Genomic DNA, 26,338 nt, shown 5'->3' on the forward strand with positions numbered 1-26,338 from the left:
TGTGAGTAAAATATCAATATCCTATTAATAAGAATATAGGTCAGGGTACCAGTTTTCTAGCTATCTTTTTAACAACCATAACACCATTCTTAATACACCTAAATAATGTCATCATTTATGTTATTATGATTTAGTGCCCAAGTTCACACCACAGGCTTGTCTATACCACGAGGGTGGTCTCATTTACTGTAGTGAATAATGATATAATTCAATATCTCCATGTGGAAAATACATATAAAAATCATCCCTTTGTTCTGAGGGCGATTCTTAAAACACATGTCCCAGGTCTGAGGAATGATAAGATGGTCCACACTGCATTCCTATAATTCCTGCACATAAGACACAGAGGTATGAAGAGTAAGAGTTCAAGTTCAGTCTCAACTACATTGCGAACTGTTGGCCAACCTGGGCTATTCTAGTTCTAACTACATTCTAAACTCCTGGCCAGCCTGAACTACACCCTGAAACTTTTTCTCAAGAAACAATTCTCTTCCCTATTCACTTAACAAGTAGTCACTTCCAGGCCAAGTGTAAGTTTGCCCCCTTAATCCCAGCACTTGGGAAACAAGGACAGATAGATTTCTACGAGTTCAAGGCCAGCCTGGCCTACACAGCTAGTTACAGGACACAGCTGTCTCAAGAAAAAGATCCTGTCTCAAGAAAAAGAAAGATAAGTCACTTCTTATTGTAGGTGGACACAATAGACACCCCCCACTTCTTTGTAAAGATTTTAGATAGGTAAGTTAACATTTTTAAAAACTTACTTCACTCAAAACATCTATTAATCTTTAAAGAGAAAACTCTACCTAAGCTATGAAGATTTTCTACATGTTAAGTTTTGAAACCATTTTTAATTTAAAAAAATATTAAAATTATGCTTGGGAAAGTTATGGGTACAGTGTCTGGCTATGTAGCCCAGACTACCTTCCCATCTCTCAATTCTTCTGTTTCAGCTTTCTGAATGCTAAGATCACAGTTGACACCACCACACCCAGTCCAAAACAGTCTTAAACTAATAACAAATTCATCCCGTATTACACATAGTTATTACTGTGGATATTCTCATAGTTCTTAGCTTACTTACACCCTGAAAGGCCTATATATCGTACAAACTGAAGAATATTAAAAATAAAGATCCAGGCATGTTGCCCGCATTACTGATCCCAGCACATGGGATGAACAGGCAGGCATCTTTGTGAGTTCAAGGCTAGCCTGTGACCTCTGCAAACAGCCATGCTATAGAGTGAGACCCTGGGAAGGAGGGAGGGAGAGACAGAGGGAAAGTGGGAAAGGTAGGAATGCTAGGAGAGAGGGGGAGGGAGGAAAACAGTAAATATGAAGGAAGAGATACACTTCTACTAAAGTCACCCGCTGTCCTGAGGACAGAGGAGCTGATGGACTGGGAATCATGACACACTTCTTTCTTTAAATGTGAAAGCTATTAAAAGTAGCTCCATGGTGATCCAGGCCTGTGTTCTGGACTTGTTTTGTCCATGATCATTAAAAGTAAATGATCTGTGGGACAGACGTGAGCTATTCAGGGGACTTGTCACTCTCCATGACTCAGTTCTGGGGCTACAACCTTCCTAAGGACTAGGCAATCACTTATTTGTATCAAAAGTCACAATTAATGTGAGAGTGACTTGAAGGCAAGGAGCTAAAAGAGGATATATTTTCATTTCCAGTATACAGGATATAGTAGAATATACCAGAACAATCATTTCCAAACTAATACTATTTAGAACTATTTAGTTCTACCTACAGTAAAGAATTAGTTTAAGATGATTTAAAAAAAAAATTAAAATTAAGAAGGCCACAGGTTCTGTAATCCTAGAACTCAAGAAGTTGGGACAGGAGGAACAGAATTTGAGGCCCTCATGTGCTACAGAATAAATTCAATTCGTTGTTACTAGATAGTTACATTGGAGAAAAATGAGGAGCTACTCTATCTGATGAGTACAGTTTTTAGCTGAGAAAATGAAATGCATCCAGATGGTTGAGGATGTAGCTCAGTAAAAGAACACTTGCCAAGCACATGTGGGGGCCTGGTTTAAATCCCCAATACCCCACAACACACATACACACACACACACGCAAACATGAGTGTACATGCTCTCTCTCTCTCTGTCTCTCTTTCTCTGCACATACACAGCAGCTCTGGGTCTGGAGATGCATTAGTGGCAACAACTGTACAATGTGGCCATATATTTAAAAGTGGTAATTATGATAAGTTTTATGTATTTTTACAGTAAAAATCTTTAATGTCATTAGTCATAAGAAAAAAAGCTACATGAAACAAGAATGTATTATTTGTTATAAATTCTTGTTCATCTAAGCCAATGGTAAAACTCCTAAAGCAAGGACATTAAATAAGCATTCAATTAGATTAAGTGAGTCATTAACATAACAAAACCACTCCATTACTACAGATAGTCCTAAACTATGCCAGGAGACTATGCTTATTAAAAGAATCCTACAAACATGTGTATGTATTATATAAATAGATATACATGTAACACACAGCATATAAACACATATGCATCTACATACATGCACTTATGGCCAAACCAACAGTTCATTCATACCCCTATATTGTTATCAGTCAAATCGTAAAATTGATTGTGGTAGAGTCCATTCATAATGCAGATCTGAAAAACACTTTACTATAGAACCAAACAGATTTGCACAGTACCTAAAGCTATAGAAATCGCTGTAGGGTTGGGCATCTACTTTTCTTGCTCCCAACCCACACACTGCCTCTTAACCCAGAAAACAGATTTCTGTGTGCTTACCACCAGTCCTAGGACAAGGGTGCGAACTCTTTCTCCAATCTCTGGTGAAATGTCATTGCCGAACTGCTGCAGGGTAGTAAGAAACCGTTTCAGCTTGCTGAGTTGCCTAGCACCACAGGCTGGGGGCAGCTGTTGATTAGCCAGAGAAGAGGAAGAGGAAGAGGAAGGCCCGTTGCTAAAGCCATTAGGCGGTGAGGGGGCGCCATTCAAGGCCGTAGGTGAATGGCTGGTGCCATTGGTTACTGTCAAGGGCACAAAACCAAAAGGAAAAAGTAAATAAATGTACAAAGAGAATGAATAGGGAATTGCCACTAAGGGTCCCTGCCCTGAAATCTAGTGGTTATGTAATTTCAAAACTATTGGGACATTTGGCAAACTGCTCGGACATCACAGCGTCACCACACTCAGGTACTCTGCGAGCTCAGAGTCTCCTCCTCACAGTGAGGGGCAGCCTGATGCACAGAAGCTGATACTAAATGGAGCCTGCTGCTGCACGGAGCCAGCCCTGCCTCCCATGTGCACATATGCCAACCACCTGAAATGCTTCAAACACAGCACAAACAGCTTTGGATGTCAGCCTTTGTCACAGGCTCACATCAACATAACAGGACGGTTTCTCCCGAAACTGCTCCCCTAGAGAAAGTGTACATTTGCTGTGGACTAAATTTATCACTGAGCATTTTTAATCATGTTTTGTACACACAACTGACAGCTGTGTTTATAGGAAGAGGACTTTCAAGTTTTAACCTTATACCACCCAATTAGAAGGCTATTTTCTTTCCCTCTTATTTCTTAACCATTTATTTAGGGGGAAATGTAAGTTTTACATAGAAAGATAGGAAGAAAAAAATGGGTTGGGATTTACTGAGGAGTTATTTTAAGAAAGTGAAAGGGGACGCTCAGTTTAACCCAGAGCATGGATTAGTAATAATTTACTAAATTCATTTATGATAAAAACATGTTTGAACATCAAGATGATGTCTATGATAATTAACACAGAAGTGGAGGTATGTGGTGAGACATGCTTGGCATCCCAGCACTTGGGAGACATATGCAAGAGAGTAAAGGGTACAATGTCATCTTAAACTATATATATTTATAATCTCAAGTCTGAGGCCAGTTGAACTACACAGTAAGACCCTGCCTCAAAAGCGGAACATAAAATTAAATGGTCTTTAATCTCAAAGAGGAACAAAGTAACCTACTGGGCCTTGTCAGAGTAGACATGTGCCTGTCACCATGACTTTGGATAATAAACCACATGATGACAGGTTACAACTTGGCATGTCAAAGCCATACACATTTGGAAAGCTCTTTTGAAGGGCAGGGTAGCCTGCACGGATGCTTAGGATATGTATCTGTAGAGACTCTCACAGATCTATTTTTGCCTCTTAGATATTTTTCATTCATATGGTTTCATGGCACATCGTCCATTAATAGTATCATCTATGACAGATAAAGATTTCTTAGCTTCACAAAGCTTTCATGACCATTTTAACCAAAACCATGAGACTGATTAAAACCGTCCTACAAAGTGCCTCTGCTAGAATGGGAAAGTTAGTTGGTAGTCACAATTTTGTATCCTTTTCTGGGATGCTCCAGGAGGAAGGACACCCCCCAAAGACTGGACTCAGAAAACAGGACTTGAGCTAAATGCAAATGGAGCAAGGTTTGATAAAAGCCTGGTAGGTTCGTGAGAAAAATTCATGCTGTTGAATTCAGAAAGTTTCTATAGGTAACTGTGCATCAAGCGATGGCCTTTTAAACTTCAGAATGGGAACTTAAAGAAAAAAAAAAAAAAGCATTTGTAGCTATTTGACATAGAAAAAAAAAAGCAAGGTAGAAGTAACTCGAGATAATTATAGCACATTTTTATGTTCTAAGGGAAAGTGAACAACCAAAATAAAGAGCTCTACATTAACATGAATTAAAAGTCATAGGCATAACTACAGCAAGAGAACAAATGTAATATTATTCATTTGCCCAAATCGCATCAGATTATAATGTTGAAGTAATAATATAAAGGCAGGCAAATATTCACAGTTGTACCAATTATACCTAAAACATGACACTTTTGTTTGGGTTCAATAACCATTACCTACTGGCAAACTTTCAAGGTTTTTGAACTCAATTCTGTATAATGCATTGATACCAGATTTTACTTTTCTTTGATTGTTTTTTTATTTTTTCATGTGCAGAACAATTACAATGTAACCTTCAAAACTGAAAACGTCAATTCCTAACTGAGTACTTACATGTTGTTGGCGTAAATGAGCTGGTTCTGGGAGCTCCTTGAGTGGTTGGGGGAGGTGGCATTGCTGGAGGAGTCAGCCTAGATTGTGTCTTCACATCCACAGGTGAGTCTGGCATTGTGGAGTGCTTCTCAGTACGATCTGGGAATGCCACCAGGAACACGTTATTTCACTCTTTAAACACCCCAGTTCCGCAACTGGGGTTTGTCTATTTCAGAAGCGCACAACGACAAGAAATTCCATGGCTTCTATCAGTAAAATACGCGTATCTATGGAAGTTTAAGGCGGCAATTTTTTCAATCAGGCCCCACTTGAGAAGGTGTAGCACAGACGGCAGGACCTCATTTGTTACCAGGCTATAGAATACCCTATTGTTATTTCTGGCTTGGCAGATGCTGTCTTCCTAGTGTTATATGCACCAGCACAACTTCACTCGGCACTGAAGCCAACATTAGCGAGGAGTAGAAATCAGCCGAGGAACACAGACGATAATGAACCCCTCCTGACAGCTCAGAAGCAACAGAAACACAGTTAGGTTCTAGCAGAGGTAGGCTGTTCTCAGTGCATTCCTGCAACACCCCCATCCCCGCCTTGCTTAGTTTTCTGGTCGATTAAATGAAACAAGGTATGTTCCCCAGATCTTCGATTTTATCTGCCCTACATTAAAAATGCTCTGTCTACACTAAAGTTAAGCTATTCTTTATATAGAAAGTGTAAATTTAGGGCCTGTCCCATTACAAACATGAGGCTAACACTTCAATTGATAATCTTAGAATTTGAAAGTCCCAAAGTAAAAACGGATAGCTAGGAGGGCCATGGAAAAACCCTTAATTACCCAACGATGACCATTTATGTAAGCCCAAATTGGTTTTTCTCTATATATATTTCCCCTTTCTCCCATGTATACTTGGTGCCTTGAGACAAGGTTTCACTCTGTAGCCAAGGCTGACCTGGAAACTCACTATGTAGGTCAGCATCAAACCTCTTGCATCCTTCTCTGACTCCTAGTGATGGATGATAGTGTGACTATGGGGCTTCTAAGTGTATTTTTCCCTTGACATTTCCATCTATTTCCGAGTCTAATATAATTTTCAAGGCAATAGATTTCTCATTAAAAATAAAATGGCTCCTTGCTTGTTTCTTTAGATCCAATTGTATACAAATGCATGACAGATAACCCAAAAACATTTTTGAGGTATTTCTACACTTTACACACAATAATTTTCACTTGTAGTTTTTTGAAAAGTTAAAATTAAACACTATTCAGAGCAGAGTTTTAAATTATTATTAAAATTATAAGAAGCAGTTCTCAAGTTGACTTGAAAGTTAAATATTGAGAGAACTAGAAAGATGGCTCTGTGGTTAAGAGGACTTACAGGTTTCAGTTCCCAGCACGTACATGGTGGCTCAGAATTACCTGTAACTACAGTTCAAAAGGGGTTCAATGCGCTTTTCTGACATCCTAGGGCTTGTGCACACACGGGGTCCAGACACACACACACACACACACACACACACACACACTCACACAAACACACACACACACTCACGCAAACACACAAACACACACTCACACAAACACATACACACACACACTCACACACACACAAACACACACTCACACAAACACACACACACACTCACACACACACACAAACACACACTCACACAAACACACACACACTCACACACACACAAACACACACTCACACAAACACACACACACTCACACACACACACAAACACACACTCACACAAACACATACACACACACACTCACACACACACAAACACACACTCACACAAACACATACACACACACACTCACACACACACAAACACACACTCACACAAACACACACACACACACAAACACACACTCACACAAACACACACACACACTCACACACACACACAAACACACACTCACATAAACACACACACACTCACACACACACACAAACACACACTCACACAAACACACACACATACTCACACAAACACATGGACATATATATCAGGCACACACATACATACACATAAAATAAAATAAGTAATTATTTTTTAAAGTTAATTCAACCCCAAAATTACTACTATTAAAATCACAAATCTAATTTGTCTTTCTTCAAAACAACTATGGTAGATTTCATGGCACATGCTTGTAATTCCTGCACTTGGGAGGTGAAGGCCAGAGGATCAGAAGTTCAAGGACAGCTGAAAATACCTAAGATTGTCACTCAAACAAAAGCAATTTCCTACCCAGGTATAGTGGCACCCACCAGGAATCCCAGCACTTGAGAGACAGAGGCAGAAGGATTGTTTTAAATCTGAAGCCATCCTGGTCTACACAAAGAGGTGTAAACTCTTGGGGGGGTTACTTAGTAAGACCCTCTCTCTCAAAAAAAAAAAAAAAAAAAAAAAAAAAAAAGAAGGAGAAGGAAGAGGAGGAGAAGCAGCAGCCGCCTTCTCACAGATGTGGGGGTACAATATATAGATCATTTGAAAAGCTGAACTCAGGACCAAGTCAGCAGTGCCAGGCCGTTTCTTCCTTTCTCCCACAGGCTTAACAACCCTGAATAACCAACCCTAGGTCAAGAGGGCTGCCCTGTCCTGTGGGCGGTGACAGAAGCGCAGCTTGCTTCACTTTCTACCTCACTGTGGCAAAGCCTGTCTTCATACTGCCACCCCAGAGCACTTAACAACCGGCATCGCCATTACTTATTTTAGTTAAATAAATAAGTTAGGCAGGCTTCAAGCTGCTCCTTCAATAAATCCAGCGCACAGTCTACTCTCCTCAACCAACCTCAGCAAGAAGAGAATAACTAGCTCTCGGCTTATACTGCAGCTCAGGGAAGAGGGTACAGCAGCGAACACAGTCTCCCTAAATAAAGGCAAATACTTGTGTCATGCCAAGAAGGCAGGAAGGCTTGCCAGAGTCTGTGGGGAGATAACAGTGGGAACTGCTGGTCCATCTGGCTTTCATTCTGCTAACACTCACAGGGGACCAAGAGGGAAGGCAGGCCAGATACACAGACTGGGAGCACGTGGTTTCACAGACAGAGAAAGGAAGAGCAGAAGGGGGAGGGGAAAGGAGAGGCATAGAAAAAAAAGAAAAAAGAAAGGAAGGAAAGCAATAGAAGGGGGAGGGGGAGAAACAGGGAAAAGACAAAAGCAGGGGGAAAGCAGGGAGAAAGGCTGTAGATGCCCTCAGAAGCTTTGCTCCCCCCTAAGGGACACAGGCCCCCTCGCCACACTCACCCCTAAACTAAGAGGGCTCACACCAGTCCCCAGGAAAGAAGGAAATGCACTATAAGACACACAGTGAGCTTCCTCACAAACTTAAGATTTAGGTTTCTGCCCGAGATAATCTTTGCATCTCGATCTCTGCCCAGTTCTAGGAAGATGATGGGACATGCTTTGAACCACACACACATGACATAACGCCTATCCAGAATATCGCGGTCCACACAGCGAGGAGGGCCGCTCTAAAAAGTTTCACCGATATTTCAGGAACAAGAACGAGCAATCAGCCCATGGAAGGACACCACTAGTTCACAGAGGATTAGATTTGTGCTGGCCAGGTATATGTGGACATGTATATATTTAGGATTTTGACATTAGCTAAATTTCTGTGACGGCTGGCTTCTCTGATCAAATGGTTCCATCCCAGAGGCCCTACAAACTACAGCAAAGTGGGACCATATGGAAGTCATTCTGTTCTGCTCCAACAATCCACCCAGGGTAGAAATGGATGAAGAAACCACCGGCCAGGCCTAACCCATGCACACAGAAACATTCTGGAACACAGAGATTTAAGATAAATTTAGACAATATGTTTCAAGTATGCAGAGCTGGGCTGCATTTGTTTGAGATTACTTTTTTCCAATGTTTTTGAAATATATATTCCTGAAACTCTTACAGCAAACAGCACATGAGCAATGACTTAACCAGAGAAACATCTCACCCATTTCAAATTACAGGATACGGTTAAACCAACGCGGGGCTATACTGGTTGTGTGTAACTGTTTCAGTTAATGCCTTTCTTGGTTTTAGTTGCTGGGGGACAATTTGTGATACTTAGTGAAAGAGAGACACAAAAATGGAATAGGGAGAGAAAGGGGGGAGGGAGAAGTGGGAAATGAGAGGAAAGATTGAAAATGAGAACTGCTCAGATCTGGAAAGCAGGTGAGTTCGAGGCCAGCCTGGGGGACAGAGTGAGTTCCAGGACAGGCTCCAAAGCAATACAGAGAAACCCTGTCTCCAAAAACAAGTTAAAACAGAGGCCTGTGCCTCTCTTATAATGATTGGCATGACTTGTAGACAAGACAGTCTTCCCTGTGCACAAACGTTCTTCCTACTTGGCAAATGCGCCACACATATGTACCAAAGACAGCAGAGCAAGGAAAACATTATGGCATATAAAAATGTATTACTGATAGCATTTCAATACGGAATCCATTGCCAGGGCCCTCTAGAGGTGAGGTTTTCCATTTCCCCTTCCTCCCTCCCTCCCTCCCTTTCTTCCTTCCTCCCTTCCTTTCTCTTTTAAATTTGAAAAGGTATATATACATAATCTGGTTTGGCGCTTGTCTCACTTAAAGTTAGTCCACATAGTTCCAGGTGTGTTTTAGAGGAATAAAAGACAGGTATTCTCCACCAGCCTTATTCATTTGCCTAGCTAGAGAAGATCGATGTAAAGTTGTTCCTTCCAGCTAATAGTAGCAAGCACTGCCTTAAGCTAATTACCCTGAGCCTTAATTTTGCCCAAGAGATGAGATCGCAAATTCAGTGAGATTAAGGGTTTAAAATGCTAGCATGAAAAACAAAAATCAATAATAATAATAAGAGAAAAGAAAAAATGCTAGCATGTCCCTACTCATACTGGACACGAATACCCTCCTGTACTTCCCTAAGCAGCCCTGTCTCTTGCAAGTCCATCAAGTCTGAGATATGGCAGTATTGGAGATAGCTATTGCTACTCCTGGGTTTTGTGAAGGATTTTTGTTTGTTTGGAATCTTGCTTTGTTGCTTCCCTCACACAGAATGGCCTGCCCTTTTCTGCATAGTCTTCACTGCCTGTTAGAGTTCATACACATCCCCTTACAGTTGTCCTTAACTGCCCATGCACCAGCCACATCACATAACTTGTGTTTGTCTTTCATCATTCATCTGTCTGTCTCCATGAGAAAATGTGTACTTACCACATACACCAACCAGTAGAAACAGCAGCCACTTGGTGGGTAACTTTCTCTTTCTAATTTACCCTTAGGCATGTATTTCATCAATATGTATAGTGGTACACACCTTTAATTCTAGAACTTGAGAGGCAGAAGCAGGTGGATCTCTGTGTATTCGGCTAGCCTGGTCTACATATCGAGTTCCAGGCAGCAAGAGCTATGGGGGAAAAAAAAATGTCTTCAAAAAACAAAATAAACACACGTAACTCAGTTTATAGGAAGAATGATCACATCCTCTTTCTAAATGCATTCCCTGTGTTCAGCCAGTTCAAAGAAAATCAGCCTTAGTGTCATATCTCTCACCAATCGCACATAGGGACAGAGTAAAACTAGGGGACAGACAGATGCTCTGGGATTTCTACCGAGATTATGTTTCAAAACCTCATTGCAAATTGAAAATATCATAAGTCAAAAATGCATTTGTGGGGCCCACATGACGATTCAGTGGGTAAAAACACTCGCCACCAAGTCTGGATCCCCGGATCATACTACGGAATGAGAGAATGACTTTGGTAAAGTGTCCTCTGACCTCCACGAGTACCATGGAGTTGCAAAGGATGCAGTTTTTCCTTCTTTTTTTAACACAGGATTCCTTGTAGTTCAGGCCTACCTCTAATTCACTCAGCAACTGAAGATGATCTTACTTAACTCTTGACTCTCCCATCTATCTCTGCCTAGAGGGACCTATGCTGGAATGAGACAGCAGCAACCACACCTGCTCAGAAGTACATTTAAAGCCGAGCATAGAGATGCTCACCTGCAATCCCAGCAGCCTGAGGAACACTGTGAGCGTCATGCTAGCCAGAGCTCCACAGTAAGGCTCTATCACGAAAACAAAAGCAATGCCAAGGAAGCAAAGAGAAGGATGGGAGGGGGCATTTAGTGCTCCCAGCCCGCCCACCAAGGAGCACAGCTGGGTAGCGCAGTGCACTGTGTAGTAACCCTGTTCCCAGTGATCTTGTAATGCCAAGATCACATGAAAAGCAGCTACCGGTCGCTGCCACTGTTAGCAGCTCACATCACCATCCCAGGAAACAGATGCAGATTATGACGATCTGAAATTATGTTCAACTTTGTCATCAGTTTCCTGTACTTCTCCACAAGTGTGAGCACATTTCTCCTCTTGTCACATATGTACCATGTCTAAATGTCCCCCCAAACTCATTTGGATTTGTATTTTGTTTTGTTTTTGAGACAAGTTTCCCCATGTGTCTCGGGCTGGCTTCAAACTCAGGCTGATCCTCCTGCCTCACCTTGGAGAATACTGACATTGCAGGCATGTATCTCCATGAAGGCTGAATGTCATGTGCTGTCAGGGATATCGTATTAAGAGGAGGGGCCTGTAGGACGGGATGAGGGCTCTGCCTTCAGTCACAGCTTTATTTCATTAGAAAAGGGCTAAAGAGACAGGCACGGTGGCTGTAATCCCAGTCAACAGGGAGGCTGAGACAACAGGGTTACGAGGTTGTGGTCAATTTAAGGAGACCGTCTCTGAAAATATTAAAAACACGTAAGTAAAAATGGATGGAGTTTAGTTAGGTAGTAGACATGTACCCAGTATACACATGTGCCCGGTCTCCATCCTGAGCTGCAAATATAAAAAAAAGAGCAACAATGGCTTCGGGTGACAACTACAGTTGAGACAGACAAGCCCATGTGCAGACAGGGCCCAGCCCTGTGAGAAACGGGTTCCTGTTTTTATAAATCCTCAGCTCTAATGCATCTTGTTATAGAAACACTAACAAACGAAGGAAAACGGTGTCCTGAATATTTGTTAAACATGAATGGAGCTTATCTTTTCTCTGACCTCATGATATCATAGAACTGAACAAAATGATATTTGCCTGTAGTTACAGCATTTAGAAACCTGAGGCAGGAGGATGATACATTCAAGGCTCCAGTGGGCTATAATAAGAGAGTCTGTCTGTGTCTCTCTCCTGCGTGTGTGCACACATGGGCACGTGCTGCCACACACACACACACACCTAACAAATTAAAATAATAAATGAACAGTACTTTGCAGGCATGGTAGCATACCATTGTGATTAATCCCCGTACTTACAAGAAAGAGGAAGCAGTGTCAGCAGTTCAAGGCCAGCCTGAGTCACACGAGACTGTCTCAAAGAACAACAAACAAACAAATAGAAAGCAATTACCCTAAGGAGAGTTCCACGTGTCCATGATAAATAAAGATATGCCTTTGGTTTAGCCACGTCACAAACACATCAGAGCTCCAACTCCAAACTACGTGTCCCTTGCGGGAGTCAGTTGACGTGGTTCAAGTGCCCACCCTTTCCCCACAATTCCAAAGAGCAGCTGCCCCTTGCTTTACACTAATTCTCTTATCAACCATGCCTTTCATAGGTGGGTCCTGGGATGTACTGAACAAGCATTGGTACAAGCAAGGAAGAGGAAACCATCTCTGAGCCTTCAATGGGGGTTGTGCTATCCAGAACACCACCCCTCAGACTCTACAGGTCACAACTACAGCCATGATCGTGTGGGGCTGCCTTACTCCAGGGTCTCCTATGAATATGCTAATATTTTGTGGTCTCTTCCACCAGCACAGGGTCACCATCCAGGGGACGCACATCTGACAAGGAACCACAAATATTTCAAAGTTGGTGATTCGCCTTTACTCCGTGTCCTCCAGAATATCTGTTATTCTCTCATAAACACTTAAAATGAATATCTACTGCCTCTTTCCAGACACATTTTCAAACCTCATCCTAGAATTCCCAGCAGTGATCTGGTTATAAAGTAATTATTCCAAGGTATAGTTCTCCCTCAAGACTTCCACTCAGGGTGTGGGTGTGTGCGTGCATGCGTGCATGCGTGCGTGTGTGCGTGTGTGTATGTGTGTGTGTGTGTCCATTAGGTAGCTCTGGCTCATCTCAAACTCCTGTTGATCCTTCTGCCTCAGGCTCTCAGGGCCTGGGATCACAGATGGTAGAGTGCTCGCCTAGCATACATAAAGTCCTAGGGTTGATCCAAATCCGTGTAAAATCTGGCCCGGTGTCAGGAAGGTGGGAGAAGAAAGAGCAAAAGAAGCCTGTCTCCAAACAAACAAACAAACAAAGAGGACAGAGGACACACAAGAGGAGGAGGGAGAAAAGGAAAGGGAGAGGCGGGACAGGGAAGGGACAGGGGGAGGGCAGCTCAGGTAGCAGGGAAAGGAGGCGTTGCAGAGGGAGAAGTAGAGGCCTGGGACGTGACTTGGTATGTCCCCCCTGGACGAAGGTGTGGGGGTGCACACCGCACGCCTGGAAGCTCAGCACTCCAGAGGAGACAGGAGGATCAGAAGTTCAAGGCACTCCCTAAAGCACTAAGAGCTCCAAACCGGCCTACAATTCCTGAGATCGTCTCTAAAACAATGAAGTAAAACTCCATGTATCAGTTGTGCCTGAGAAGTCCGTGGTCATTTTTCTCTGCATTCTGACCAGTGGTAAACCCCTGTGAGGGTCTGCACCTGCTGCCAAAGGAAGCCTGTCTGACAAAGGGCCAGGCCTACACCTGGGGGAGGGGGGAGGATGAGGACTGAGGATGCACTTAGAAATTGGACTGGTTTAGGAAAAGGGCAGTAGTGGGTTCTCCGCCAGGGTCTAGGACCTCTCCAGGCTCAGGCAGTTGGCTAGGTTTACAGGACCAGGCATGAATCCCCTCCTACCAAGTTCCTTACATCTAATTAGATAGTGAGTACTGCTAGTGCTCAAATGAACATATCTTGCTGGGCTGGTCAATGTTGTGGCTCTAGATTTTACAGCCGAGTAGGACTGCTGCTTGCTTCTCTCCTTTGGAAGCTAGCATAGCATCTTTTGATACTATGAGAGTCAGCCCTCAGGCAGAGGATATCCAGGTCTGGTTTGACTGTTCCAAGTATGGTGTTTGAAGCCAGTGATGTTTTCAGTAACAGTGTCTTCACTCTCTGGTAGGCAACGCAGGGCAATGGCAGTAGCCTATTACCGTCTTAGGAATCTCCGGTCTCCTTCAACCAAAACTTGCAGGGACATTTCCTATGCCTAACACTGTGGTTTTCATTAGTCTCTGGCTCCTTGGGGTGGGGGTGGGGGGGTGGGAGGAGATTTTCACTCCGTATGGCATAACTCAATTTAAATATATATATATATATGCATGCATGTGTGTGTGTGTTTCAATAAGCTTATAAAGTAATGTTTCCTCGTGGCTTTTTCAAACATTCTTAGTGTTATTTGGCCCCCATCCCTCCCCTTTTCTCTGTATTACTGTCCCTTAAACCCAAGGATCAAGGAAAAGCACCGAAGGGGGGGTTAAAAGGTTGTGAGAGACAAAGGACTGCTGTCTTCTAGACATTAGAGAGAAGCTGTACCCATGAAATCTCTTTTCCACAATTCAACACGCATGACCCACACAGGCTCCGAATCTCCCTTTCTCCCAGCAGTGTAAGTATTGTCATACATAGACATGCTAAACAAGGAGGGAGTGAGCACTGTTGAACCCCAAACATACCATTCCTCTGTTCCAAATGAACATATTTTATTCTTACTTACGGCGAAAAGCCAGCTGTGATGGTTAAAGCTGTCAGTTTCGAAGTGAGACTCGCATAGGTGACAAATCTTAGGGCACGGCTGAGGGATTTTCTAGATTGAGTTCACATGGGGAAACACACCCTAAATATGGGTAACACTACTCCATGGGCTGGGGTGCTGGGCTGAATGAAAAACAAGAGAGTTGAGCACACACAGTCATCTCAGTGCTTTCTGGCTGAAGACAATGTGACCAGCCAGCTGCCTCGAGGGTCCTGCTACAATGCAGTCCCTGCTAAAATAGACTGTGCCCTCCAAATGTGAACCAATACAAACACTCCTCTCTTCTGGTTGAATTTGTCAGGTATTTTGTCACATAAACAAGAAAATCAAACCCTCACAAGCAAAACTCTGCAAGGGTAGTCCAACAAGGTGTGATGACGTGTATTACCTCACTTCTGCATTTGCAGTGAAAGGGAACTTCAGATCTTCCCATTACCAAGGAACCTAGAAGGGCTGACGCGATGGCACGGATGGCTGGTTGCTCCTGCAGAGGGCCTGAGTTCAATTCCCAGCAACCACACGGTGGCTCACAACCATCTGTAATGGGCTCTGATGTCCTCTTCTAGGATAAAAGTGTGCATGCAGATAGAGCACTCATAAACATAAAATGAGTAAACCTTTAAAAAAAATGTTTGAAGACAGAAGGAAGCCAAGAAAGAGAGATAGAGAGTAAAGATGGAGATTTGGAATGCTCGCCTAATGCTCTAACTAAGCGAACTCCATGCCTCAAAGTTCTTGAAGTCTCGGGCCAAAGGGCACTTCATTGATGACTTACAAACACAGGAATACAGACGACATTTGTTACCGCTACATCTAAGGCTAGTGACATATGAGGAACTCCATGTTTCAGTGCGGTAGCCAGAGCCAATGGCTCTGGTGACAATTCACGTTTTAATTAAAAGGAACTCAAACTTAGACTTTCCCCCTGACCACCCCAGCCACGCTCATGCTCAGCAGCTGTATGGCATGGGGTTCATGACACCCATGGGGAAAGCTTGCTCACTCGTCCTCTCAAAGGACAGGAGACACCCTAAGAAAATGGCTCTGGAAGTGACCAAGCAGCCAAAGCGGGAAGTGGGATAAAGAGGGCCTTCTGCCTGGGCCTAACCATCCTCTCCAGCTCACCCTAATCATGCACACACCTCATGGCTACCATAAGGAGTAAGCATCCATTTGAAACTTGAGAGTGAAGATGAAACCCACCACGTCATAACCTCTGAGCAGCAAGCATGAAAGCAGGCAGCTTGAGTGCAAGTCATTAGTAAAGACAAGTCATCAGCCTAGACCTCACTGGGCAGCCAAGGATGACCTTGGACTTAGGATGTCCCTGCCTTCCCTCCCTGAGTCCTGGGATGGCAGGTGTTACTCAGTTCTGGACCTTGAACCCAGACCTCCTGAATGCTAGACAGACACTCTACCAACTGAACACTGTCTCTATCTAGCCCCTTATTGGATAGCAGTTGTCTAGCTATATATATATATTGGACACTTTTAATCCTGTTTCTGAAGGCCAACATCATGAGCACAGATGTTTGTATGAATGAAATGCCAAGTTCCTTGGCATTTATAAGAGTGTACGGAATCGAAGGATTTGATACAGGCTGTTGAATGGACAGATGAAGACAGCAAAGCTAGGCTACGCCCAAACAGCCACAGGTTTGTGACTAACCCATGGTTACTACGCATGTCAGAACAAAGGAGGAATAAAACAGAGAGGCGTTGAGAGCACACGCTCATCAAAGGAAGAAAGACATGCTGTTGGCAAAAGTCTACCCAAGTTTGCTTATTTTGAGACAGAGATGGTCTCCAGGTCAAGAGAAGGGGGAGCATAAGAACCAAATGGTGCTTCTCGCTAGAATATTATCTTGGTCATTTCATGAAGAGAAAAGCACTGGTCTTGGCAATTCTGGTAGACTCCAAGCACTACATATCTTGTGCAAACACCTCCTTTCATCAAGCGTCCCTTCATTCCAGCACCTCTTGAATCTTCTTGCAATCATTTCTTGGAAGTGGTTCCTGGAAGCCATGGAAGTAGGTATCATGGGTATCGAGAGGACGGAGGTCTGACCATCCCACTTATGTGGGATTTGGTTTCATCTCCATCTGCTTCATATTTCACCATCCCATTTAAGATATTAGATTAAAAAAGGGGGGGGGTCTCCTTTTTCAGAATGAGAAGTACAGCCTCCTCGTCTAGGCAATCAGCAACTGTTAACTGAATGGCTATGAGAAAATACTTAACCAGGAAGAATGGCACACACCTGCAATATCAGTACTTGGGAAACAAAGGGAGACGCTGATGCACTGTAAACCCATGGCCAGCCAGACCACAAAACAAGATTCTGTGTCCAACACAAAACTACACTGAACTAAAAGTATTTAGCGAGAAAACCCAAACGCTCCAATTAACAGAAAGTAACTAATTAGACACTGGATCATTCCAGAATGTGGAAAGCAACATTATGTAGGGATCTTCATATTCTTTAAGCACAGAAAATTGTTGCTCCAGTAGCTTGTTTGTTAAAGAAATGTATAGCAAAAGGCTGAGGGGCCTCTGCCAAACACAGCCGCTCAGGCCTATTGGGCTCAGGCCCAACCCAGTCAGCCCCAGTTTACCCAGAGAGTGGTTAGCAAACCAAAGCAGGTAATCAGAAGGTGGACAACATGTGTATCTGTGGCTTAGCCACAGATCAGCCCAGAGTGGGGTCTTAACTGCATAATTTTTGGATTTAAATGAATGTACGCCAGGAGGGAAATAATACTAATCAGTTTCACCTTACAAGCAGTGGAAACACATTTTTTTTTTTTTCTGCCAAATGGCAAGCTAGTTTCTGTATCATGGGCAGACACAAAGTTGAGAAAAGAATAAGAAATGTCAGAAGAGAGTGCTGTGATAGCTCAAGCCTATTATCCCATCACTGAGGAGGCTGAGAGAGAGGGGGGGGGTGTTGAAAGTTAGCAGGCAGCCTGTATTCTATAGTGACGAGGCTAGCCTTGAACTCGTGTGAACTCAAGTTAACAGGAGAAAAGGCACACCTATATTAATCACTCCGCAAGGATGAGTCATCTGAGAGAAAGCATGTTACAAATTTGGAGCCAAATTAGCTTCAGCTATCTTAGCTTCCAGCTACTTCTGACCTAATATCGTTGTGACATAACACCTGAAACCTTGAATGTATGAATGCAATGGACTGCTAGCTTCCAGCAAGCCAAGGGAGCAATGTAACGGGCCGGTAACTGGAACCTGTAGCAGAGGTCTCTCCTCTTTGCTGTAACTCAACTTTCTGGCATTTCCACCAATATAAATGAAACATGACTTAAGACTTTCTTGTGTTCTGTAACTATCAAGTCATCATGAAACTCTTACCACACTGAAGGATGGTATTTGGGACACACTGACTCATGTTCCCGGATCATGGCAACTCATATTTGGTGCCAGAATAAATTATGCTGTCCTCTGAAGTGCAAGCTGTTTTTGTGTGGATACTAATGTTCTCTTGCCTCAGTATCTCTTGTAGTTGGAATGAGAGACCCAGTCACAGCCCCTTCCACATTCATTTTAATTACTGTTGCTCTTTAGCATCCACATAAAACTAATGCAGCCAAAGCGTAGGTGCACAGCTAGAGTTCCATGATGAGCCCAAAACTGGAGGATCCCTGGAGCCCAGGAAGGAACTCAAAGCCAGCCTGGGCAGCGCCGAGAGACACTCAGTTTTAAAGCATTTGCCTAGGTGCTCATCTCAACAAGGTCTGATTCTCAGTATAGTAAAAACTTAAAAATGCATAAATACACTCAAACCAAGGCTGGCAGGATGCCTTAGCAAGAAAAGGCATTTGCTGCAATAGCTCAATTGCCTGAGGTTGATCCCGCAACTCATGTAAGGGTGTAAGGGTGTAAAGAGAGAACCAACTCCACAAGATTGTCCTCTAACCTCTCATATGCATGTGCACACTGGCATGCTCAAATACACACAAGGACACGCACAGTCATCCCAGCTGAGGGCGGATTCAGACTTCCAGGGGAGGTCTCTCTCTCTCTCTCTGTCTCTGTCTCTCTGCCCGCCCCCCACACACACTTTACATCCTAATTATAGGATCTGGTTAATTCTCTGTTTAACATGTTAACAATAGTTTCCTTTCACCTTGAGACCGCAATCCAAAACCCTCTGAAAGACCTGCAGGGAAGCCAGATTTTATCTACTCTCTGTATCTCACCTCACACCTCAGTGGTTTAATGACTTGCAAACTTCTCTGGCTTCCAGGCTTTTCTCTTTGCCTGGAGAACACAGTTCAGGTGAAACCCACTACACAAAGAAGCCTGATGGCTCTCAGGCCACTCTGCTACTCTGTTATACCCTCTAATATACAATTTTACCCTCTAAACTGTCTTTCTGGGCATCTCAGAATTACACAATCTCTATATAATTAGCTGTTTTCCTATTGCCTCCCATCAGGTTGTGAGGTGCTGCAAGTCAAGGCACAGGTTACATTATGAATTTCACATCAACTCAATCCTAAAATTTATCACAACATAGAGGGCCATAAAAGTGAATAAGGATTTTCCTATTTAAAAATCCAGATCGGGGGCGGGGGGGGGGGGGGAGGGGTGCTGGACAGATGGCTCCATGGTTAAGAACACTTGTTGTTCTTACAAAGAGCCCAGACTTGGTTCTCAGCTCCGAATTAGGCAGTTCTCCAACACCGTAGATGGAGTGATTCTGACACCTTCTTCTGTCCTCTAGGGCCAGCGGGCTTGCAAGCGGTGCAAATATGTACACACAGACACTCAAATATCCACTTAAAATAAAAATAAACAAATCTCTAGTAATACCTACATAAAAGGAGACCAAAACAGTGCAATTCTTTATTCCTTTTCAGGTTTAGTAAGAGAACAGCTGTTGAAAACTCTCTAACTTGTATTAGTACACTTCACTGGTATGAGCCAATATCATTCCTCCCGGATCATTCCAACCCAAAGACAGATCCAGCTAAGACTGATGGTGCACACTTATACTTCCTGAATTATGGGGGCACAGGCTGGAGGATCTTAAGCTCAGGATCAGCCCAAGTTACAAAGGCAGAGAGATCCTATCCCAAAATACCAAAGGTTGGGCATGTATAGTGGAGTATGCTAGATGTCAGTTTGTTTGATTTTTCAATCTTTTTCCATCTGTTGAGACTTGGTTTATGTCCTACAAGTGACCAGTTGTGGAGGGAGTTCCACGGACTGTTGAGAAGAGTATGGACTTTTGGTACTGGGTGGAATATTATATAGATGGGTCTGCTTGATTTATGACACCGCTGATCGCCAATGCCTCACGCCACTTCTTTTGGTTGCCCACCATTAACTACACGGGAAGACCCAACTCCTGAAGACAACACAGATGTTGGTTGAGGACATAGAGAAATCAGTCCCAACCGGAACAGGAAACCTCCCTGCTGGGCACTTTCACAGAGCAGGAGTGTGTGTTGAGGGCTACAGGGAGAGAAAAGACATGAAGATGGCCTTATCCAGCACTCGACCCCACATGCCAAAGACAGTGGTAAAACAGTGACTTGACTGTCACTAAGATAACCCAATGCTTTCTATTTATTGGATTTCAGACATGCTCCACAAGACAGAACAAAATCCACACAATTCCGGTGCTGTTAACCTGGCCAAAGGCCTCCAAGGGGCTTATGCTGTCTTGCTAGATAAGTCGTGTTATCAAACTGATGTCTAAATGCTAATGTTTATCCCATAGATTCATGCTGCTTTCGGCGAAATAATTTTTTAAGTCATTTTCTTGTTAACTCATGCGTTCATCTTAAGGTCCTTTGATCCGTTACCCTCTTATGTCTTTCCTCCAGTGGGAGTTCAAGGAACTGGGGTCTGCCTCTTTTTTGCCTTCTCAATAGGATCTTCTCTGACCCGGTGTTCACATTCCTGCAACAAGTTCTGCCAGGGAAGGACACTCCCAAGGGCCAGACCCAGTAATCTCATTATCTGCTTTAACACATCTATCTGGATAGCCACTGGCAGACTGACTAATTCAGAACCAAACCCAACTTCTCCCTTGGGAATCTGCTGCCTCTTCACATACTCAGTTCTGGGTTCTGTACTATTTTCCAAGCAGCTGACGAAGCTCCAAGCCACAAGCATCCATTGACTTCTTGACTCTGTCATCGTCCTGAGTCCACTCATCCCAAAAGCCCATCAATTCCACTCCTGCCACCAGAACAAGCCTTTCTCAACCCACAATAGATGTGGCCTTTAGAATCTGCTCAGGCACGGTGCTGTTGGCCTTACTTCCCACTCATCTCTGCCCAAATCCTTCTTCACATCTGGACCAAGAGTTCCAAGGTGTGACTGTGACAAAAATCAACTTTTAATCCTTGTACAATTAAACAGATTTCCAGGGGCTCCCAAACCCCAGCATCTAAACAACGTAATGAGTATTCTGAAAAGTCTGTTACATTAAGCCATCTAAAAGTGAATAAAGAACACTATCACGCTATGCCTTCTATCCCCACCCTGGACACACTATAATATTTATATTTAACATATTTCCGAACAAAATGCTGACCAATTTTTTTTCTAGAAGTTGCTTTAGAAGTTAATTTGAGCTGGGCATGGTGGCATACACCTGGAATCCCAGCTCTTAAGCTAGTATAGAGACAGGATAATCAGGAGGAATTTAAGGTCATGCTCAGCTAATTATGAGATCAAGGCCAGTCTCTGCCACATAACACCCACACCCTATCTCAAAAAAAAAAAAAAAAAGTTAATTTGAATACAAATTAAAATGTTAAGGAAAAGTTTGAAAATGAATTGTGATAAACTCAGCTTAATTTTTGTTAAAATTCATGATAAAAGTACAATTTCGATAATCTGTTGCTAGTAAACAGTTGGATAGCGCAAAACAAATGTTAACCGAACCAAAAAAAAAAAATAAAAAAAATAAACTGAGAAATCAATATATATTACCTAAAATCCAATATGTAATAAAGTTGCCTTCTTGCCAGGTACACTGGAACATTCTTGTCATTCCAGTACTTGGGAGGCTGGGACAAAAGGATCACAAGTTCAAGGCCAGCAACCTTATCTCAAAAGTAAATATTTAAAAAGACAAACAAAACAAAACAACAAACAAACAAACAAAAAGAACCCTTCTTGAATTAAGGCTTAGTGGCTAAGAGTGCTTGCTGCTCTTGTGGAAGACTTGAGTTTAGTTCCCAGAATCCACAGCAGGCCATTCACAACCACTAGTAGTTGCAGGGGATCCGACCCCTCTTCTGGCCACAATGATCCCTGCACTCACATATGCATATTCTCACATAAAGAAACTTATATACACACATCATTATAATTTTAAGAGTTCTTTCCAGGACACAGGCCTAGAGTGTTCATAGACTGGAGGTATCAGCAGGAGAAAAGCCCAAGTTCATCCTTAGCAACTTAATAAACTTAAGGCCACAAATGGGGTAAGGCAGGAAGGGAGGGAGGGAGGGTGGAAGGCAGGGAGGGAGGGAGGAAGAGAGGAAGGGAGGAAGAGAGGAAGGGAGGGGAGAAGGAGGGAGAGAGGAAAAGGAGAAGAACATGACTTTTGCAATCAGTCACAAAATCTCCTATAAGAACACAATTTGTTAAGTAAGTCAGTCTTACAGTAGCCTCCATTACAACCCATTTCACCTTCCATGCTTTCATTTACCCAAAGGCAGGCAATAACTAGAAAGTTCTATAAATAAACCAGACATAACTTTTAAAATTGCATGGCCTTATAAGTAGGATGATGATACCTCCTTTTGTGTTCCATCCTGCCCTTCCCAGATCTGAAGCAATCCTTTGAGTATCATATCCAGGCTAATTACCCATGGGTCACTTTGTAGCCACACTGGTTGGCAGGTTGACTACTTTAACTCTTAGTAACCTCAAGCTTCAGCAAGATGTCAATTCGTCCCCCTCAGTGCAGCTCATGGCAAACACTTATCCCATCTCACAGAATCCCAAGAGGAAGAATTGAGCATGAGATATTTTGAAACGCCAGTCATATAACTTCTGTTATACTGTTATAATTAGTTTACCATTAAGCTATTTCTGCCATTTAATCACACATAATTTCTGAGTTAAACTACCTTGGGTGTATAGAGAGAGAAAAATTACAGTGTAAAAAATATAGCTTGGTCTTAACTATGGTCAGGTGTCCACTAAGGTTCTGGGAACACATCCCCCCATGGGTAAAGCTGACTGTTACCTATGAAATCACACACTGCCTTATGAGTAAAAATTGCAATGCAGATGAAAAACATAGTAGCCAGATGTGCCTATAATTCTAGCAGCCAGGAATCAGAGACAGGAGGTTAGCCACAAGTAACAGACCAGCCTGGGCTGGGCTATATGGTGACTATGCAGTCAGCCTGGGTGGGCACAGAGCGAGAAAAGCATTATGTGGGTCATGAAAATGACTCAAGGTGAAGGTGTCTGCCGCCAACACTGACAACGAACATTTGATCCTCAGGGCCCACATGGTAGAAGGAGAGAACCAACTCCTACAATTTGTTCTACAAACTCCACACATGCTCCCCACCAAGACACATACACTGACACAAACAGTCACAGAGACACATGAATATACATTTTAAAAATAATGTGTAGTACATACACATACATATATAAACATTCATAAAGGCTTAGAAGAAGAACAAGATCTAAGAGTTTTTTTTTTTTTTTTTTTTTTTTTTTTTTTAAGAAAGAACCAAAAACGTGCCATTTACTAACAGAGGTATCACACACAAAGTAATTGTAAACAGCAAACCAAGAAAAATATTGTTTGGTATGTGACAGTAATGGATTGATACTCTTGCCCTACAAGAAATACAAAATGCACATAAGAATTATAAAATATATACTCAATACATGTACAATGGTGTGTGCTTACAATTATAATTATAATCTCAGCACAATGCAAGATGGGGCAGGAAGACCAGAATAACAAAGTCAAACACGTACAATTAGAAACATAAGCGATGTGCAATCCTTTGAAGAAAAAAACATAACCTCACAGGGCTTGTGATGGCAGATGGTTAATTTATTTAAAAACAATCATCTTTTTGCATATAATAAAATGACAGGTTTGTAATGATAATATAATTATTAGTTATATAACACAAACTGACACTTTGCCTTTTTTCTTTAAACTGGTAAGTTTCCTATAGGACAACCACCAGGCAGCAGGTATAAATTGTCTTTAAATATGCACATGTATCATTTAGTGCACCAGCTATATTCTTTGGCAGTTATTACAAACCATTAACACCAGATAATCAACAAAGTTTATGATGAAGAGACTGACGGACGGTAAGCTTGTCATCCAACTCTATGAGTGTTCTGGCTTTTAAAGTTACCAGTGCTCAAGGATTAAGGGGTGGCAACAGGGGCATGGAGGGGAGGGTGGGGACTGGGAGAAGATGTTGGAAGAAAACTGTGTCCAGGATAGAAATTGATTGATTGGTTGGTTGGTTGATTGATTGGTTGATTGACTGACTGATGATAGATTTACAATGCTCAAAGGAAACAACCCTAGTAGGGAACAAGGATCATATGATGGTTCAGAGTTTCACCCAAGTATACAACAGAATACCTAGGCATCAATGTACATTCAGGAAGATCTTAAAAATACATCAAATGGGGAAGGACAATGCAAAGAAACAGGGTTTACAAGATCCTGGATCTGTTTTACGATATCTGCTACTTATAGGATGGATATAGCAGTAAATAAGTCTGAATGGCTGCATCTTAAGGATGATATGATTACATAATAATCCATGTGCTCTATAACAGAGTGGAGCTTTCCAAGGCACTGTCCACATCATACAGCAAAACGCCTGTTAACTTTTGGGATCTTTTTCTTCTTCTCTCTTCTACTTTTAACTCTACACTTAATCCTAAAGCCCTCAGGTATATGCCAGAAACATCCCTGAATCTCTGATAAGTGACAAAGAACTATGTGATCAATTCACACATTCTACTTTCTGGCAGCAGCCTTTTCCTTAGTGAGTAATGTACAAAATGTGCATGCATGCACCTTAGGACTAGTTGAGGTAACAAGCACACCAAGATTTTCTAGCAACAAAACTCTCAGCAAAGGATTTTACCTGGTTTCAGTTTTTTGAGACAGGTTCTTAAGCAGCCTCTGTAGCTTCAAATCTGCCACGTAGTCAAGGCTATCCTTAAACAAACCTGCTACCTAGCCGAGGCTGTCCTTAAAGTCTGAATCTTCCTGCCTCTAAGTCCAGAGGACTAGGGCTGCTTGACATGCACAGTGCACTCTGTTATCTGTGAAATACCAAGAGAACAACTTTGCCAAGGCTGTTAACTTCACTCAGAGGAGAGAGAGAGAGAGAGAGAAGGTGGGAAATGGGATTTAAGGCAACCTACAGAGAATGGAAGTGGTCCAAAAAGTCAGATTGTAACAGAGGTTCCAAGTACTTTTGAATACTAGTCAGAAACAAGAGTACCTGGCTGAGTGTTAAGTCTGGCCACACAAGAATGGGAACCCACAGGGCATAAGAAGAAAACTAACATCCACATAAGTTGTCCTCTGACCACTACTTTGGGGCATGAATACATTAAATAAGCAAATAAATAAAATAACCACATAAAATAAATAAATACTTAACCAAGAATTACATGCAGTATAGGCCTGTAGTCCCAGAATTTGGGAGGCAGAAGCAAGAGGGTCAAGAGTTCAAGGACATCCTCTGCTAAATACTGAATTTGGGTACATGAGATTCTACCTTGAAAAACATGAAGAGTCTCAGCCTTGAAACACAGAAAGTACCTTACTCACCTCAATATTCCAATGACTCAACAGCGGTGCCACCATAATCACATTCACATACAGTAGAAGATGGGGCGGGAAACAACTAGATATCCACAGGAGGAACCCTCAGATTACTAGAGCATCATGCGAACCAGATCACCAGACAGACAACTAAAGTCCTCAGGAGCCATTCAACGGACCCCACAGAAAAAAAAGCAGAACTCTGAAGCAGTGGATTCTTGAGGCCAGCCTGGCAAAGCAGCAAGCTCTTCCCAAACAAACAAACAAACAAACAAACAAACAAGCAAATGCCGGCTGTGCTCCATGAAGTAGCTTCCCTAAATGCTGACCCATCAACAATGGGTTTCAAAGACAAGCAAAGGCAACCTGTGGACTGGGCTAGCTAATACATCCCAAGGAAGAGCCGAAAGCTGTATTTACACGGAGACTGTTCTTTGGTTTAGTATAGCATCCATGTAAGGGAATCAAATATAGTCCATAGAAACTCTGCGGTGGTTTCAGTTTCACACAAACACACACCCATATATCTTGGAATCAATTTCATGTCCTTGGGAAAGCCAGGCAGTGCTTGATCGTCTGGCCATACACAAGTCCCATATCCACCAACTCTTAACAGAGTATCTAGCCTGCTTGATTCTTTGTAAAATATAATCTTCTGTGAGGTCCATG

The 26,338-nt window shown here is 42.6% G+C and overlaps 1 protein-coding gene across 6 annotated transcripts in view; it reads right to left on the bottom strand.

Moving 5' to 3' along the window:
* Window positions 1–26,338, bottom strand: part of Runx1t1 (RUNX1 partner transcriptional co-repressor 1) — a 146,640-nt gene that overhangs the window by 50,173 nt on the left and 70,129 nt on the right. For all 6 annotated transcript variants that reach the window (XM_051198027.1, XM_051198010.1, XM_051198019.1 and 3 more), the window contains 2 exons: window positions 5,048–5,185; window positions 2,793–3,034 (listed from right to left, as the gene is read on the bottom strand). In XM_051198027.1, the coding sequence (XP_051053984.1) occupies window positions 2,793–3,034; window positions 5,048–5,185 (380 nt within the window). The remainder of the gene's footprint in view (window positions 1–2,792; window positions 3,035–5,047; window positions 5,186–26,338) is intronic.

The sequence above is a fragment of the Phodopus roborovskii genome, unplaced genomic scaffold, assembly GCF_943737965.1.
Source record: "Phodopus roborovskii unplaced genomic scaffold, PHOROB, whole genome shotgun sequence".
Classification (NCBI taxonomy): Eukaryota; Metazoa; Chordata; class Mammalia; order Rodentia; family Cricetidae; genus Phodopus; species Phodopus roborovskii.